Source organism: Mesoplodon mirus (genome assembly GCF_964341445.2).
Source record: "Mesoplodon mirus genome assembly, chromosome: 7".
In the NCBI taxonomy this organism is placed as follows: domain Eukaryota; kingdom Metazoa; phylum Chordata; class Mammalia; order Artiodactyla; family Ziphiidae; genus Mesoplodon; species Mesoplodon mirus.
The window spans coordinates 95,819,225-95,839,186 of NC_138983.1; the positions used below are offsets into that span (position 1 = coordinate 95,819,225).

Below are 19,962 nucleotides of genomic sequence, written 5' to 3' on the forward strand. Positions count from 1 at the left end.
GCTCTGAAGATGGGTACAAACACAAAATACCCATGAAGAATCGCTTCTGAACAAAATGAACACAGTCCTGGTTTTCCAGGAACATATATGTTAGTGAAAGAGAAACCAACAGCAAGCATAACTAATGAAAGGAACAAGAACATGTCAGAGAATGATAAGTACAAGGAAGGAAACACAGCAGGGGAAAACTAGCAGGGGAATAACATGACTGAGGGTGCCTTTAGCCAGAGTGGTCAGTTAGGTGGTTGCCCCGAGGGGGGACGTCTGAGCAGAGAGAAGACCCCAGCCTTGGGGACGTCTGGGGTGAGAGCTAAACAACAAATATGTGCATAATCCAAGTTTAAGTTTTCGATTAGTGGCGTTTCCTGTGGTTTTCCTGCAGAAGAGACATTTCTTGGAAGTTTCCATTTTAGCTTAATTAGACTTGAATGTGTTGCGTGCTAACATGGTCCTCTGCAATTGAAGATTAATAACTGAAGGCAGCAGAGCATGGTTCTTTGGGAAGAGGAAATGTCTTTTCCCCTGTATACATGACAGCGAACTTAATCAAATGTATTTCTCATTATCTGAAAGCATCAATATTTGTGGGACATCCACAGGCCTCAAAGTTTACAAATATAAACTATCCTGCTTATTTTTATTTCTCTTACCCCCAGGTAGGGTCTCGTCTTCCTTTCAGAGGATAGAATGCTGGTTTCAAGGACTTTCTTTTACTACATGTCCCAAGTGTCAGCAGACAGTGCAAATCCCCCACCCCTACTCTGCCCCACCAGCAGCAATGGAGGTTTGTACACTGGTTACATGCAAAGGCTCAGAGTTGTCACACACTTACTATTGTGTGACCTTAACTTCTCTGAGTCTCAGTTTCCTCATTTGTAAAGCGGGACAATACTGACACCTGCCTCGCAGGGTGGTTCTGAGGATGAAAAGAGGCCATGTGTGTAAAAGGATAGCCCAGTGCCTGGCACTTAGTAGGGATTCAGTGATGGAATGATGATGGAGATGTTGATGGAAAGCAGAGCCAGACCGGAGACCCTCTACGGTCAGACCTAGATGATTTTTGTTTTTATCCACAGTCTAACAACTTCACACTTCAGTGACCTTTCAGTTGAAAAGAGACTTTGGGGACTTTCTTGGTGGCTCAGCGGTTAAGAATCCGCCTGCCAATGCAGGGGACACGGGTTCAAGCCCTGGTCCAGGAAGATCCCACATGCCTCGGAGCAACTAAGCCAGTGCACCACAACTACTGAGCCTGCACTCTAGAGCCTGCGAGCCACAACTAGGGCCCGTGTGCCGCAACTACTGAGCCCACGTGCTCCAACTACTGAAGCCTGCACACCTAGAGCCCGTGCTCCACAACAGGAGAAGCCACCGCAGTGAGAAGCCTGCGCACCGTGAGGAAGAGTAGCCTCCGCTCGCCGCAACTAGAGAAAGCCCGCATGCAGCAACGAAGACCCAACACAGCCAAAAAAAAAAAAAAAAAAGGAAAAAAAAGAAAAGAGACTATGTTTGACATGGCACTGAGATGGATCAGAATTCCAATATCATGTGAATTATCATCAACATCTTGGAACCAGCTGAAGTCACTGAAATTTTTATGTTTTAAAACACATGTATATATGGGCTTCCCTGGTGGCACAGTGGTTGAGAGTCCACCTGCCGATGCAGGGGACACAGGTTCGTGCCCTGGTCCAGGAGGTTCCCACATGCCACGGAGCGGCTGGGCCCGTAAGCCATGGCCTCTGAGCCTGTGCATCCGGAGCCTGTGCTCCGCAACGGGAGAGGCCAAAACAGTGAGAGGCCCGAGTACCGCTAAAAAAATAATAATAATAATAAATAAATAAAAATAAAAAAAATAAAAAACATGTATAGGGCTTCCCTGGTGGCACAGTGGTTGAGAATCTGCCTTCTAATACAGGGGACATGGGTTCGAGCCCTGGTCTGGGAAGATCCCATGTGCTGCGGAGCAACTAGGCCCGTGAGCCACAACTACTGAGCCTGCGCATCTGGAGCCTGTGCTCCACAACATGAGACGCCGTGATAGTGAGAGGCCCGTGCACCGCGATGAAGAGTGGCCCCCACTTGCCACAACTAGAGAAAGCCCTCGCACAGAAACGAAGACCCAACACAGCCAAAAATAAATAAATAAAATTTAAAAACATGTATAGGATTTACTTTGAAATGCATTAAAATATAAAATGTATAGATGGGTAGATATGTGATAAAGCAAATAGAACAAAATGTTGATTGTAGAATCTGGGTGGTGGTTCTATAGAAGTTCACCATCCACTTCTTTCAACTTTTCTGTGTGTTTGACACTTTCGTAATAAAATGCCAGCAAAAGATACGTACAGAGTCTTGACCGTACAGCCAAGCTATAATCTTGATATTTTGTCTTTGGAAATCATTTTTTTTTCAACCTAAATATATGAAGGAATGCAGTGACTTAAAAAGAAAGTATCTTCTAATGCCCATTTCCTTGATGACTGACTCTTCCACACTTTAAGAAGCTCTGTAGAAGTTGGGGTTTCTTGAGTCAAAGTTCAGAAGCCCAAGATTAATAACAGTCACAATCACAGTAGGACAAATGGGTGTTTAGTGTAGCAGTCACCATTCTAGATGCTTCACATTTAATCCTCACAAAACTCTTTGGGATACAGAGTATTATTAGCCCCATTTTACAGATGAGGAAACAGAGGCATAGAGAGAGAATAAGTAACTCACTCAGAGTCACAGAGCTAGTAAGTGGTGGGTTAGTAACACTGAGTATTTGATTCTGTCAGATAACTAACCCCAAACTAAGCTTAATGGGAGGTGGAGAGCGGTTATCAGTGGAATTCAGATTTGTTTGGGTTTTTTTTTTTTTGCTATTGCTTGTTTGTGCTCTGAGTTACATAAAGGATGTCCTCTTGTGATCAGAAGCAAGCTCATCTATGCCGGCTATCACTGTTAAAAGGACAGTCTTAAAAATGTGCGGAATTATCATTGTGATCATTGTTAAATCCAGCTATCCACTCCTACCTCTGCTGACTTCTCCTGTGGACATTATGGTGTATTCCATTCATTCTAAATATGACATTGAATAATTAGAGGACTGTATTTTTCTAACAAAATTGTTTTCTGAAAACCTTTTATAGGGAAAGCAGAGAATATGAAAGCCTATCTAAAGAGTGCAGAAGGCTATTTTGTCCTGAATAAAAGCACTACGATTGGAAGGCATGAAAATTCAGACCTTGTTTTAGAGGTAAGACCTCTTCCTAGCCAGTCCCCGACCCTCCCTACCCCTCACACCACCAAAAGTCCTTACTGTTCTGTGGACTCCAGTCTCTTGTAAAGCACAGCCTCTGGCTAACAGTCCCAGCCTTCCTCGGTGTGCCACCAATAACCAATCCCGGCATGTGCTGGGTCTCCCTGGCACATGTGGTGAGAATGAGCACAGTGCAAAGTGCGATGGGCCCTGTGTCCTTTGCTGACTGTGTGTGCAGTGTCCCACCCTGATGGCGCGGTTTGGAAGGTGGGCGTAGAGCTGATGCTTGACCTTCACCTGCTCCGCGTCTGGCAGCCACGGCCACCTGAAGTGCCCAGCTTGAGCAATGACCTCTCGCCCTTTCCAGAGCTTCTGGAGACTACGGGCCCCTCAGAGCCCTCCCCCGCCCCCGTACCTCCAAGTAGTAAATCAGGGTAAGCCCTGGGCATGGCCTCAGTGCTCTCTCACTTCATTTCATTCCATTCTCTGAATTAGCTGTGGCTTGGTCCACAGTCCCAGCTCATTGACAGCCAAGGAAGTTGGAAGAAATTGTAAGTAAGGAATTATAAAAACAGTGGCTTTGAGCCTTTTAACATTTTGAAAGGGATTAAAATATTGAAGCAGAAAGAGAAATGCAATGGAATCCCTTTAGGACTGTGAAAGGCAGACCACTCTCAGACTTCACTCAACAGATTTTTTTAAACTTTATTTTGAAATAATTATAGATGCACAAATAGTAGAGAGAATGGCACGAAGCATGTGTGGAGTCCTGTGCCATTTTACCACGTGTGGATTTGGGTGTGGCCCTCAGGATATAGGAGTATTCCATCATCAGAGATGTCCCTTGTGATGCTCCTTTTATAGTCACAATTCCTCCTCCCACCATCGTCCCCATGCTCCGAAAACCACTAATCTGTTCTCCGTCTCTATAATTTTCATCATGTATGTATGACCTTTGTGATTGATTTTTTTTTTTTTAGTCAGTGTAGTGCCCTTGACATCCATTTAGGTTATTAGCTTGTTCTTTTATTGCTGAGTAATAGTCCACGGTATGGACGTATCACCTATGTTTAACCATTCACTTTTTGAAGGACATTTTGTTTCCATTTGGGGCTATTACAAATAAATGTACTATAAACATTTGTGTACAGGTTTTTGTGTGAACATAAGTTTTTATTTCTCTGTGATAAATGCTCAGGAGTATGATTGCATGGATTAACATATGTGTTTATATAGATTCGGTTTGTAAAGAAACTGCCAGTCTTATCCAGCGTTGCTATACCATTTTTCATTTCCACCAGCAATGTATGAGACACATCCTCACCAGCAATTAGCCTAAACACGGTTTTTCATTTTAGCTGTTTTAGTAAGTGTGTAGTGGTATCTCATCATAGTCTTAACTTGCATTTTCCAAATCGATAGTGATGTTAAATGTCTTTTCATGTACATGCTTGCCTTCTGCATATCCTCTTCAGTGAAATATCTCTTCATATCTTTTAACTGTCTGTAATCGAATTGTTTAGTTTTTTACCATTGAGTTTTGAGAATTCTTTATGTATTTTAGATATGAGTCCCTTGTCAGATAGATGGTTTGCAAATATTTTCTCCCATCCGTAGCTTGTCTTCTCATTCTCTTAGCAGAGTATTTCACAGAGCAAAAGCTTTAACTCTTGATGAAGTCCAGGTAGTTAGTTTTTCTTTTATAGATCATGCTTTTAGTGTCATGTCTAAGAACATGCCACAAGGTCCCTGACCCTGAGGATTTTCTCTTATGTTTTCTTCTAAGAAAGAAATTTTTAAATCTATGAACCATTTTGGGTTCACTGTCGTTAATGATGTGATATTTAGGTCAAAGTTCATTTTTCTTGCATGTGGATATTTAGTTGTTCCAGAACCATTTGTTGAAAAGACTATCCTTTCTCCATTGAATTGCTTTTGCAAGTTTGTCAAAAATAATCTGGCCATACTTTCTATGGGGGCTACTTCTTAGTTCCCTATTATGTTTCATGGATCTATTTGTCATAATGGATCTACCATTATGAGATAGCCTTGATTACTGTCGCTATGTAAGTCTTAAATCAGGTAGTGTGATTCCTCCCACTTTTCTTTAAAGAAATTTTTTAACCTATTCTAGTTCCTTTGCCTTTCCATTTACATTTTAGTGTAAGCCTGTCTGTATACACAAAATATCATGCTGTAATTTTGATTGGAATTGTGTTTTATCCTATATATCAATGTGAGAATAATTGATATACTCCTACATTGTCTTCCAATTCATGAACATTGTATATTTCTCCATTTATTCGGTGTCTCTCTTGAGTGTTTTGTAGTTTTCAGCATACGAGTCCTGTACATGTTTTGTTAGATTTACACTTAACTATGTCTCTCTTTTTGTTTTTTTTGAGTGATTGTAAATGGTATTATATTTTTAATTTTGGTGTCCACATGTTCATTGACAGTATATAGAAATACAGTTGATTTTTGTATGCTTCTTGGTATCTTGCAACCTTAACTGCACTTTCTTATATAAGGGCTTTTGTAGATTTCTTGGGATTTTATACATAAACAATCATGTCATCTGCAAATAAGAACAATTTTATTTCTTCTTTCAGAAAAGGAGATCTGAATGCTTTTAATCTTCTTTTCCTTGCTTTATTTCCCTGGTTAAGACTTCCAGGACTCTGCTGAACAAGAGCAGTGTATAAATCCTTATATTTGCTTGTTCCTGACCTTAGGGGAAAGCAGTTACTCTTTCACCATTAAGTAGGAGGTTAGCTGTAGGGTTTTTATACATGTTCTTACCAAGTGAGAAATTTCCCCATTTATTCCTAGTTTTCTGAGAGTGTTTATTGTAAACGCAACAGATTTAAAGATAACTCCATGAACCTCCCCGTGAGATTCTCCTCCATGATATGGTCTCCCTTCAAGGACACAGAACATCTGTTCAGTGTGCAAAGTGGGAGGAAAAAGAAGAAGAAGAAGAACTGTAGTTTCTTCTTTATCCTAACAAGGCATAGATTTGGGGTAGTTTTATTTCCTGTCTGGCTAAAGTAGAGACAGAGATCTCTGTTTTGAACCGGCCTATGATATTAGAAAACTGTAGTAATTTTTAAAAGCACAGGCTTTGGAGATAGACAGAGCTGGGTTTGAATCTCATTAGGCTACTTTGTGGCTGAGTGACTTCAACCAAATTACTTAATCACTCTGAGCTCCTTTTCCCTGTCTGTAAACCTCTTACCTCACAGGGTTATTCTGAGGATTAAGTGAGAAATGCATATAAAGAGCCTGGCATGTGGTGGTCAGTGAATGTCACAATGATCATTATTATGGTCTCATAAAACAGAGATTGAGAAGAATCCTCAGAGGTGCACAGGGTTGAGATGAGGATCCACTGACATTAATAAGCCATTTGGAAAAGGGAACTAATGAGGACAGTTATTAACTAGACAGAAATTGAGTTGCATTCATTGTATATAAATAATTGACTGCTTACTGCTCCTCGGACTTAGCTTAAGAAATACGTCACTAGGCTTCCCTGGTGGCGAAGTGGTTGAGAGTCCGCCTGCCGATACAAGGGACACGGGTTCGTGCCCCGGTCTGGGAATATCCCACATGCCGCGGAGCGGCTGGGCCCACGAGCCATGGCCGCTGAGCCAGTGTGTCCGGAGCCTGAGCTCCGCAACAGGAGAGGCCACAACCGTGAGAGGCCCGTGTACCGCAAAAAACAAAACAAAACAAAACAAAACAAAAATGTCAGGGATTTATATTACTAAAAATCATCCTTGCAATTACCCAGAGGTTACATCTAGCAAATAAAAAAGATTGTTTGTTTTATTTGCCTGGATCAATCCTAAAGAATACGCAGTTATGCTTCTAAAGATTTCTACTCATCAGCAAGGCTGACATGTTGTTTGGACTATTGGTATCGTAGTATTTCGACATCATTTACTCTTTCCGATAATGGAAGGTAGTTACATGCTTCTTGTTTTTAAAAATTGGGAGAAAGGAAAATATAAGGAAGAAAATAAAAGTCACTTGTAATCATTTGGCTCAGGGAAAAATCAATATTGATATTTGCAGGGTTTTACCCTCCAGACTTTTTTCTATATCCTGTAAGGAGTTTGGTTCCCTAAGGCAGTAGGAAGCCTGTTTATAGCCAGGCTAGTGAGAACTGTTTCTAGTCAACAGTGATAACGGTTGCTATCACTCATTCATTGCACAGTATTTACCCAGAGCCTCAGCACCGAGCCAAGTCTAGGGGTACAGTGATGGCAGAACTGGACATGGTCCCTGCCATCAGGAAGCTGCCAGGAGAGAGAGAAATAAGTCAAATGATCCCACAAAGGTGTGACTAATTCCATTCCAACATTGGGGCTGTAAAGGAAAGGAATATGGAAGACAAGGAGGACTTAACTAGACAATAGGAGAAGGGAATGGCATGTGCAAGGGCCCTGGGGTGGAAGAGCATATTGTGAACCCAAGGGACTGAGAGAAAACCAGGGCGTCCAGAAGTCAGAGTGGGAAGGAGGAGGGCTAAGGGACAAGTCGGCCTCCTTCATGTCACCATAAGGGTTTTGATCTTTATCTGAAAGTAGTGGGAAGAAGGCTTGAAGGATTGTAAACAAGGGGGAGACCTACCAGTGAAAATCCCGGCTGCTGTGTGCAGACGAGCCATCAGGAGCTCTATTCACAATCTCCCCTCTCCCATTTTACATGGCTCAAAAGCCTCAGCCTTGCTCATTTCACAGCTAAACCTTGCAAGTTATAATTTATATGATTTGATGTGCCTTGTGAAGTGTATTGTTTAGAGTTGGATATGGCTGTTATTTAATCTCTGCTGAGAAAGGGACTCAGTTCTTCCAGAATGAAGAAACACCAAAGCCAGTGGTTGTTGGATTTTCCGCATGTTTAAGAGTGGTTGTTCAACATGAACTCCTAGGCATTCTGACCCAGTGGGTTTGGGGTAAGGCCCAGGAATCTTCACATTTATATGCTCCCCAGGTTCAGGTGGGGGGAATGGAGTCCCTGGAGTTGGTTCCAGGACCACACTTTGAGAACCCCAACATCAGTGCTCCCTCCCTCTCCGTTCTTGATCAGCAGAGCTCCTGCTTTGTGTGTGTGTGTGTGTGTGTGTGTGTGTGTGTGTGTGTGTGTGTATTCTTTCAATAAACTTTGTTTTGAGGAAAAGAGAAGCGAAGGGTAAACAATGAAGGGCTGACTGACCCTACCCCCTCCCCAGGGACTCCCCCAGTCCCACCCTAGTGAGGTTCCAGGATCCCTAGAAGACTGAGCTCTAGGACAGCCCAAGTCAGTGCAGGGCTGCAGCTAGGAAGGTGGAGATGGAAGAGAAAAAGAAAGAACAGACATGACAGGGGGATGAAATGCTGGTGTCCACCCCTCACCCTCGGTGGTCAGTGTCCTGCCAGGCATCTCCTTTCTCATGGGTTTAGCCATCTCTCCAGCCTGTGTCAGCCCTTCTCGCGTGGGATCTGAGGGTCGTGAAGCCAGACTGATCTCATACACATACCCCAGATCCCATCCAGCCGGATGACTCTCGTCCCTTTTTCTGGCCCCTGTCAGTTCTGGGCTGCCTCTCAGGAAAGAACCAGAGCCTACACCATAATCTTGTTTATTATTATTAAACAAGGCTGCTGGGATTCTCCTATTATTTGCATAATTTCACGGACATGCAGATATGTCTGCTCTGTCAAAGGACACACACAGCTGTAGCTCTGATGGGCATGGCCAAATTTCCCACCAGAGGTTTCCAGACGTGGTGTCCTGCCAGCAGTGGACGCCCGTCTCCCACTCCCTCCCCAGCCTAGGGTGCTGACCCCCCATTGGATCTTCACTGATCTACGGGGTGAAGTATGGTACCAGTGTCATTTTAATTCACATTTCTCTTATTCTAAGCGAACACCTGCATTTTGAGACATAAGGTGACAGGTGGACTCTCTGTGGGGAAATCCACGGAATGAAACAGGCCTGGGAGGGTGCACTTGCTGGCTCCCCATCTGCATCGCGCTTGTCCTCCTGCCTGGGTCGTGCTCCCCTCCTCCCCCCTCCCCCCCACCTCACCCCTGGCTTCTCCCCAAGTGCTCCTTGCTCTGGGGGTTCACCTGTTAGGTCTCACCAGTCCTCAGGGAATGTTTTGTCCCCTGTTTGGGAACTGGCGGCTGATTTCATTGGTCAGTACCCAGCACAGCAATTGATGGGACTAGTTTCTCACCAGCAGATGGAGGGCTTCCAAGAGGAAAAAGTTCAGAGGAAAGGGCTAGATCGTGATCTCATTTTTCTTTTTTTTTTTTTATTGTGGTAAGATATGCATAACATAAAATTTACCATCTTAACCACTTTTATTAAGTGTGCAGTTCAGTGGCATTAAATATATTCACACTGTTGTGCAGCCATCACCCCCATCCATCTCCAGAACTCTTTGAATCTTGCAGAACTGAAACTGCACCCATGAAACAACAACTCCCCTTGTCCCCCCATCCCAGCCCCCAGCAACCACCATTCTGCTTTCTGTCTCTATGACCTTGGCTACTCTGGGTATCTCATATAAGTAGAATCATAACAGTATTTGTCTTTTCATGACTGGCTTCTTTCACTGAGTATAATATCCTTTCACTGAGTATAATGTCCATGTTCATCCAGGCTGTAGCATGTGTCCGAATTTCCTTCCTTTTTTAAGGCTGAATAATATTCCATTGTGTGGATTCACCACATTTTGTTTATTCATTCATCTACTGATGGACACTTGGGTTGTTTCCACCTTTTGGCTGTTGCAAACAATGCTATGAACATGGGTGTATAAATATCTCTTCAAGGCCCTGCTTTCAGTTCTTTGGGATATATACCCAAAAGTAGACTTGCTGGATCATATGATAATTTTATTTTTAATTGTTTCAGGAACTGCCATGCTGTTTTCCATAGTGGCTGCACCAAGTTACATTCTCACAACAGGGCACAAGGGTTCCACTTTCCCTGCGTCCTCACCAACACTTGTTATTTCCCTTTTTTTTTTTTAAAGTAGCCATTCTGATGGATGTGAGATGAAAGAAAGATCATAATCTTTTGAATAGCATACATAATGCAAACAGCTACAGCATACATTTATGGACTACTTACTGTATCTCACATGGCTTTATACATCATCTATGTATGTTCTGTATATATATTTATAGCATTATATCCACAAAACTAATCCTGTGCGGGTGAGAACTACTATTATCATTATTATCCGCATTTGATGACATGGACATGGGACTCAGAAAGGTTAAGGAACTGGCCCAAATCACACAGCTAGTCGGGGGAGGTGGGGCTGAGTTTCAGACTGAGCTGACTCAAGCTTCTAAAAACAGAAGCTTCATTTTTTGAGTGTAAATTTAGCTTTGGGAACATCTAATATCTAAATTGGAAATTCTCAGTTAACTGAGATAACAAGATAATTGACTAAGCTAGGGAAATTCCACCCTGTGGAATGGAGAATGGGGGTTGTCAGTGAAATGTGAGATCAATGTTCTCGTGATCCTCATTCATGCAACAGACTGAGGTGGTGCCATCTGGGGGGGATTTGGGTAAAGAGGAAACGTTGACCTGGTGCTTTCCCAGGAAGAGGAGCATTGGGGCTGTTAAGTGGGGGCCCAGCAAGAAACACCACTTATCTCTCCAATCCAGCCAGAGTAAGTTCTCTGCTTATAAGGACTGGTGGAGTTCAATTAGTCCCACCTGGATAACCCAGGATAGTCTCCCACTTTTAAAAAATTTTTTAAAAAGTTTTTGGCTGGGTTTGGTCTTCGTTGCTGAGCACAGGCTTTCTCTAGTTGCAGCGAGCGAGGGTTACTCTTTGTTGCGGTGCACGGGCTTCTCATTGCAGTAGCTTCTCTTGTTGTGGAGCACGGGCTCTAGGCATGCAGATTCAGTAGTTGTTGCACGTGGGCTCAGTAGTTGTGGCTCGTGGGCTCTGGAGCACAAGCTCAGTAGTTGTGGCACGCGGGCTTCGTTGCTCCATGGCATGTGGGATCTTCCCGGACCAGGGCTCGAACCCGTGTCCCCTGCATTGGCAGGCGGATTCTTAACCACTGCAACACCAGGGAAGTCCTTAGTCTCCCTCTTTTAAGAGCACTGATTAGTAACCTTGACATCGGCACAGTCCCTTTGGCCACCTCATGGAGCATATTCCCAGGTTCTGGGGATCAGGGCATGGGCATCTTTGGGAGACCATTCTGCCCACCACATTAATACTACCACCTGACTGGACTGTTGCTTTGGGACTGGTCTGAGAGCTTTCTGGAAGTATCAGTAGGATCAATGCCACAGGCCATGGAGAAAGATGGCTGGATGAGCTGGCAGGTGATAATCCCGTTACCAAGAGGGCAGGAAGCAGGACGGGTTGAGTGAGCACCTCAACATCCCGGAAGCAGCCAGGCAGTTTGGGGCCTGGAGATGAACCAGGGGTTGGAAATACACACCTGCGAATCGAGGGGGTGGCACAGTGGCCCCAGCCCATGGACAGAGTGCAGAGGAAACGGACATCTGAGGGGAGAGGAGCCCGGCGTGGAGACCTGGAAGCAGTCAGAGAGGTGAGGGAGCCAGAGAGCTGCTGCCAGGCTGAGGGTATTCATCACAGAGACAGCTTGCTTTGTGCCAGGTACTGTTCTTTTCACTCTCGAGTGTATTAACTCATTTCATCCTTAGGAGGTTAGTGTTGTTTGCCCCACATTACAGATGAGGGCGTTGAGGCACAGATAGGCTGAGTATCCTGCCTGAGGTCACAGAGGGAGGCTGGGGCACTGGGCACCACGCTCGGGCAGTCTGATTTCAGGAGCAGCCTCTCCTGAGGACTTGCCGGTCCACAGGGCTCTCCCAGGGAGACCGGGGAGGAAGGATCCAGCTGACGGGGAAGCAGAGAAGCTTCTTCTTTCCTTCCACTCCCAGACTCGTCGTCTCACCAGCGCCTGGCCGTTTCCTCATATCCTTATTCTTTTGAAAACCCCATTTTTTTTTTTTTACTATTTCTGTACTACATCCCTTTCCTGAGGCAGTGGGGGGATAGGGCTGGGGGATGGGATAGCCTAGAACCAAAAGGTTAAGAGAAATAGATAAAACACACACACACACACACACACACACACACACACACAAGTTAATTTCAAAAATGTTATCCCACTCCTTTGAACAAGTCACCAAGCAGTACCTTTTGTCAATCATACAAAGCCCAGCTTATCAAACTCATTTTTGCTGCTCAGGGAGCAACCAAAGAGAAGCAAAGAACCATGCCCCAGGCTGCACAGCTGGAAGGTAGCAGAGGTGGGACTTGAACTCAAGGCTTTCTAACTCCAGAGCCCATCCTCTTGCTCATAATAGAGAACATTTCCCATTTGCCCTATGTTCTCTTCTAAGTGCTTTAGTATGTATTATATCATTTATACGTCACCAGTAACTTATAAGACTGTCCTTTTGTTACCTTACAGATGAGGAAGCTGAGGTATCACTTGCCCAAGGTCACCCTGCTAGGAAGTAGGAGAGCTGGGCTCGAGCCCAGTCTAGTAACCACCACGTTGCCCTGCTCCCCCAACCCCTGAACCACCAGGCCACGTGCCTCTCTCTGACAACTGTGTCACATGTCACAGGGAGGCCGAGAGCCCGAGGAGGCCCCCGAGGGCAATGGCAGTGGGTTGAGGACCCAGTGGGAGAGGACCCTCTTGAAGCCATTTGACAATAAAGGAAAGGAAGGGGGAAGGGGCGGTGTTTCCAGGCCGAGGGGGTGGTGAGCACGTTCACAGGTTAGACGGAAGTTATACTGTCAAGGTGAGGATGCAGAAGAGGAGATGGTTGAGGAGAGGGACCAGACCAGGGTGGGATGAAGGCAGGACCACCCGGAGGCCCTTGGCAGCTAAGAGAAGCCTTGAAGGTCCCATCTAGGAGCTTCTCCATGCCTGGGAAGTCCAGGTCCTGGCAGGGAGCTGAAGGCACATTCACAGGGGTGTGGAGTGATGGAGGGGAGTTTCCTGAAGGGACTCCACAGGGAGTGGGCAGGGCTCAGAGAAACCACAAAGGATAGTGCAGGGCCCAGAGCTAGTATGAGTGAGGACTGTTCCCACCCCCAGAGCTGAGGGGTGAGGGGCAGGGGCATTTCCTGGGACCCGGAGACCCCGAGGGCTGGGTAGAGTCCCTCTGAGGGAAGCTGTGTGGCCCCAGAGAAAGGAAGCCAGGGGAATAAGTACCCCAACCTCTCTCCTCCCTGCTCTGATCTCTAACCCCCGCATTTGGCCAAACCCAACCAGAAACCAGAGTCAAGGAGCCCATCAGCCCATGGATGTAGCTGCACAGGTGGGCCTGCTGGGCAGAGGGCGCTGTGGAAGGGGATGGAGGAGGGTCTGGAGAAGCAGACGGAGGATGCAGGCAGGTGCAGGAGGTGAAGACCTAGGAGGCTGTTGTCAAAGTAGAATTAAAAGCCTAAGACCAGGAACCTGCTGGCTGGGGGGCCCAGAGGGCACTGGGACAGCCTCAGGACAGAAGTTTGAGGGTGGCAGGAGGGTTTGGGGGCCAGGATGGACTTGAAGGAGCTGGTGAGCTCGAGCAGGGCCCAGGCTGGGTGAGCGTAGGGCATTACGCATAGGGAGGGGACGGGGAGCAAAGGCTACGTGACTCAAGGAGAGGACGAGACAGAGAATAAGGAAGGCTGGGAGCGGGAAGTTATGGTCTGAGATGGGGCTTCCCAGTTCCAGGTGATGCAAGGTTGAAACCTAGCTCAAAGGACGGTTCCAGGTACACGTCGAACCTCAGCGACAACGTCAGCGAACCTCAGGGCAACATCATAACTAAGTCGGCTTCCCGAGGAGGCTTCCTCAAAGCACAGGAGTCATCAGAGCAGATGGTCATTGTTAAGAGATGTTTAAACGTCTCAATATTTTATGGACTCACTATATAATTTTTAAACATTTAAAATGCAGGAGCCTTTAAGAAATGCACTTGTTTTCTCTATTAGGTCCTGCCTGTCTCCTCTCTCATTATTAAATCACTCTCTACTCTGAAAATCACAGGGTACAAATCAAAGGTACAGGTTTTGGAATTAGACTTGGGTTCAAACCCTGACATTGCCCTGTGCCAGCATCCTGAGGTTGAGTGAGTCCCTTCATCTTAGCCATTTTTTGAATCGTGGTAAAATACATATAAAGTTTACCGTCTTAACCACTTTTAAGTGTACAGATCAGTAGTTGTAAGTTATCCACATTGTTGTGCAACCAGCCTCAGAATTTTTCATCTTGCAAAACTGAAACTGTACCCATTAAACAACAACTCCCCGTTTCCCCCTTCCCCAGCCCCTGGCAACCCCTATTCTATTTTGTTTCTATGAGCTTGACTACTCTATGTACCTCACATAAGTGGAATCATACAAAATTTGCCTTTTTGTGACACTTATTTCACATCATGTCCTCACGGTTCATCCATGTTGTAGCATGTGTCAGAATTTCCTTCCTCCTACACTGAATAATATTCCACTGTATGGATGGACCACATTTTGCTTATCCAATCATCGGTCAGTGGGCACTTGGGTGGCTTCCACCTTTTGGCAATTGTGAATAATGCTACTATAAACATGAGTGTACAAATATCTCTTTAAGTTCCTGCTTTCAATTCTTTGGGGTATATACCCGGAAGTGGACTTGCTGGATCATATGATAATTTTATTCTAAATTGTTTGAGAAGCTGCTCTACTGTTTTTCCTATCAGCTGCACCATTTTACATTCTCAGCAGTGCATTAGTGTTCCCCTACTCTACATCCTTGCCAACACTTGTTATTTTCTGTTGCTGTTTGTTTGTTTTTGATAGTAGCCATCCTAATGGGTATGAGGTGGTATCTCACTGTGGTTTTGATTTGCATTTCCCTAATGACTAGTAATGTTGAGCATCTTTTTATATGCTTGTTGGACATTTGTATATCTTCTTTGGAGAAATGTTTATTCCAGTTCTTTGCCCATATTTGATCAGGTTATTTGGGTTTTTTTTTCTTGTTGTTGTTGTTGAGTTATAGTTCTCTATATATTCTTCATATTAACCCTTTTTCAGATTTGTGATTTGCAACTATTTTCTCCCATTCTCTAGATGGCCTTTCACCCTGTTTATTGTGTCCTTTGATTCACAGAAGTTTTAAATTTTGACATAGTTGAATTTATCTATTTTTACTTTTGCTGCCTATGCTTTTGGTATCATATCCAAAAAAGCATTGCCAAATCCAGTGTCATAAAGCTTTCCTCCTGTGTTTTCCTCTAAAAGTTTTATAGTTTTAGACTACGTTTAAGTCTTTGATCCACTTTGAGTTAATTTTTATACATGGTGTAAGGTAAGAGTTCAACTTAATTCTTTTGCAGTCTTTCCCAGCATCATTTGTTGAAAATACTGTTCCTTCCCCATTGAATAATCTTGGCACCCTTGTCAAAAATCATTGGACCATATATGCAAAGTTTTATTTCTGTGCTCTCTATTCTATTCTATTGGCCTATGTGCCTGACCTTATGTCAGTATCACACTGTTTTGATTACTGTATCTTTGTATGCAGTAAGTTTTGAAATCAGGAAGTGTGAGACCTCCAGCTTTGCTTTTCTTTCTCAAGATTATTTTGGCTATTTGGGGCCCACTGAGATTCCATATGAATTTTAGGATGAATTTTTCTATTTCTGCCAAAACTGCTGTTGGGATTTTGAATCTGTAGATCCTGCTGTGTAGTAATGACATCTTAACAATATTAAGTCTTCCAACCCACGAATACAGGGTGTCTTTCCATTTATTTGTGTCTTTAATTTCTTTCAGCAGCACTTTGTAGTTTTCAGTGTACACATCTTTTACCACCTTGGTTAAATTTATCCCAAAGTATGTTATTGTTTTTGATGCTATCATAAATGAAATTATTTTCTTAACTTCCTTTTCAGATTGTTCATTGAGAGCATATAGAAACACAACTGATGTTTTTTGTTGATTTTGTATCCTACGATTTTGCTTCTGAATGTTGTTTATTAGTTCTAAGAGGGTTGTGGTTTTTCATGGACTCTTTAGGATTTTGTACATGTAAGATCATGTTGCCTGTGAACAGAGATAATTTTACTTCTTCCTTTCGAATTTGGATTGCCTTTATTTCTTTTTCTTGCCTAATTGCTCTGGCTAGGACTTCCAGTACTTTGTTGAATAGAATTGTCAAAAGCAGGTATCCTTATCTTCTTCTTGATCTTAGAGGAAAAGCTTTCAGTCTTTCACCTTTGAGTATGATGCTACCTGTGGGCTTTTCATATTTGACCTTTATTATGTTGAGGTAATTTCCCTTTATTACCTGCTTGTTGAGTGCTTTTATCATGAAAGAGTGTTGCATTTTGTCAAATGCTTTTTGTTCCCTGTATAGCACAGGGAACTATATTCAATATCCTGTGATAAAGCATAATGGAAAAGAATATTTTTAAAAGAATGTATATATATGTATAACTGAATCACTTTGCTGTACAGCAGAAATTAATACAACATTGTAAATCAACTACACTTCAATAAAATAAATAAATAAACAATATAAATGAGTCTTAAAAGTCAACAATAAGAAACCAACCAACCCAACTTAAAAATGGACAACAGAGCTGAACAGACACCTCACAAAAGAAAATCTACAGATGTCAAATCAGCATATGAAAAGATGTTAAACAGCATACATCATTAAGGAATTTCAAATAAACATGAAATATCTCTTCATTTATTTAGACTACTTTGATTTCTTTCATCAACATTTTGTAGTTTTCTTCATATACCTCTTCATATAGCTCAGTATTTTGTTAGATTTATTCCTAAGTACTTCATTTTTTTTTTTTGGTGCTAATGTAAATGGTGTTGTGTTTTTAATTTCAAATTCCACTTGTTCATTGTTCGTATATAGGAAAGCAATTGACTTTTGTATGTTAATCATGTATCCTGCAACCTGGCTATAATTGCTCATTAGTTCCAGGAGGGCTTTTTGTCGGTTCTTTGGGATTTTCTGCATAGACAATCATGCCATCTGCAAAATGGGCAAAAGATCTGAACAAACACCTCACCAAAGAAGAATTTTTTTTTCCTTCCCAATCTGCTTTTATTCTTTTTTCTTGCCTTGTTGCATTAGCTAGGAGATACAGTACAATGTTGAAAATGTGTGGTGAAAGGGGACATCTTCACCTTATTCCTGATCTTAATTGGAAAGTTTCTAGTTTCTCACCATTAAATATGATGTTAGCTTTAGGGTTTTTATAGATGTACTTTATCAGGTTGAGGAAGTTCCCCTCCATCCTTAATTTGCCAAGAGTTGTTGTGGTGGTTTGGTGGTTTGTTAGTTTATCATGGATGGGTGTGTGATTTTGTCAGATGCTCTTTTTGCATCTGCTGTTATGATAATGCGATTTCTCTTCTCTACGCTGTTGATTTGATGGATTACATTAATTGATTTCCAAATGTTGAACCAGCCTTGCATACCTGGAATAAATCCCACTTGACTGTGGTGTAGAACTCTTTTTATACATCACTGGATTCAATTTGCTAATAATTTGTTGAGGATTTTGCATCTATATTCATGACAGGTATTGGTCTGCAATTTTCCTGTTTTGTAATATCTTTATCTGGTTTTGCTATTAGAATAAGTTTGGCCTCACAGAATGAGCTGGGAAGTGTTCTCTCTTCTTCTATTTTCTGGAAGAGATTATTGAGAACTGGTATCATTCTTTCCTTAATGTTTGATAGAATTGACCAGTGAACCCATCCAGGCCTGGTGCTTTCCATTTTGGAAGGTTATTCATTATTGATTCAAATTCTTTACTAGATATGAGTCTTTTCAGAGTATTTATTTCTCCTTGTGTGAGTTTCAGTAGATTGTGTCTTTCAAGGAAATGGTCCACTTCATTAACTTATAAAATCTGTGGTCATAGAATTATTCATAATATTCCTTTATTATCCCTTCAGTGTCCATGAGATCAGTAGTGATTCCATCGCTTTCATTTCTCATTTGAGTAATTTGTATCTTCTCTCTTTTTTTCTTGGTTATCCTGCTAGAGGTTTGTCAATTTTATTGATCTTTACAAAAAAAAAAAAAAACCAAACAGCTCTTTATTTTGCTGACTTTTCTCTATTGTTTTCCTGCTTTTTATTTCATTCATTGCTTCTTGTCTTGTGCTTGTGGTAGGCTTATATTGCTCTTCTTTCTCTAGTTTCATAAGGTGGAAGCTTAGATCTTTTCAAATGTATGCCTTCAATGCCATAAACTTCCCTCCAAGCACTGCTTTCACTGCATCTTGCAAATTTTCATAGGTTGTATTTTCATTTTCATTTAGCTCAAGATAAATTTTTATTTCCCATGAGACTTCCTCCTTGACCCATCTGTTATTTAGAGGTGTGTTGTTTAATCTCCAAATATTTGGGTATTTTCCAGCTGTCTTTCTGGTATTGGTTTCTAGCCTAATTCCATTGTGTTCTGAAAACGTACTTTGCATAATTTCTATTCTTTTACATTTGTTGAGGTATATTTCGTGGCCTGGAATGTGGTCTGCTTGGTGAATGTTCCATGGGAGCTTGAGAAGGATGTGTGTTTTGTTGCTGTGGGATGAAGCTGTGTGGTTGCCAGTTAGATCCAGATGATGGTAGTGCTGTTCAGTTCAACTTCATTCTTCCTAATTTTCTGCCTGGTGGGTCTGCCCATCACTGACAGAGGGCTGTTGAGGTCTCCAGCTACCATGATGGATTCATCTGCTTCTCCTTGCAGTCCTATCAGTTTTTGCCTTCCATACTTTGATGCTCTATTGTTGGGTACATACAATGAAGGACTGTTATGTCTGCTTGGAGAATCGACCCCTTTATCACTATGTATCGCCTCTCTTTATCCCTGATAACTTTCCTTCCTCTGAAGTTGGCTCTGCCTGAAATTAATAGAGCTGCTCCTGCTTTCTTCTTGTGTTTCAGTATTTTAAGTGCCAAAGTGTTTGGTAGGAATTTGAAAAGTGGGTAAAGGCACAGTCATTTGAATCAGGCAAACCTGGGAACAAGCCAGGCGAGTCAAAGTGACTGACTGTGGGCACATGTAATCGTTCTATGCCTCAGTTTCCTCATCTAAAAAATGAGTAATTATCAGACCTACTGTACAGCACAGGGAACTATATTCAATATCTTGCAGTAACCTGTGATGGAAAAGAATCTGAAAAAGAATAGATATTATATATATGTATAACTGAATCACTTTTCTGTACACCTGAAACTAACACAACATTGTAAATCAACTAGACTTAAATAAAAAATTAAATTTTTTTGAAATGAGGAAGTATCCCTTTGAATTATTGTGAAGATGAAATGGGATAATGCAGTAAAGCACTTAGCAAATTTCCTGGCATTTGTGTAATTACACATAATGTGTCATTAATATATTCTACTAATATATGCAGTTATATTATTATCTATTCATATACTATAAGCTATTATTAATATAAGCTATTGGTTATAATTATATTGTGGGACATTAGTATAGATTTCTAAGTCCAAGTACTCTCTATGAAAGTTGGATGAGGCGCTCTGAGAAGAGTGACTTAGAAAGTAGTTGCAAAGTCTCAGGCTGGAGTGGATGGCTCATAGGCAGTGTCCTGAGAAGACAGAAGACTTCGCACGTGCCCTGCAGCCCATAGTCCAGGGCGCCAGGGCCAGGGGGGATGTGATATTTCCT

At 42.6% G+C, this 19,962-nt stretch overlaps 1 protein-coding gene across 1 annotated transcript in view; it reads left to right on the forward strand.

The window, feature by feature from the left end:
• Positions 1-3,151: 3,151 nt before the first annotated feature.
• Positions 3,152-19,962, forward strand: part of LOC309808892 (forkhead-associated domain-containing protein 1-like) — a gene marked incomplete at both ends in the record, with an annotated part of 97,336 nt that continues 80,525 nt past the window's right edge. Inside the window, one exon of the mRNA XM_082629464.1 lies at positions 3,152-3,244. Within this exon, the coding sequence (XP_082485590.1) occupies positions 3,152-3,244 (93 nt within the window). The remainder of the gene's footprint in view (positions 3,245-19,962) is intronic.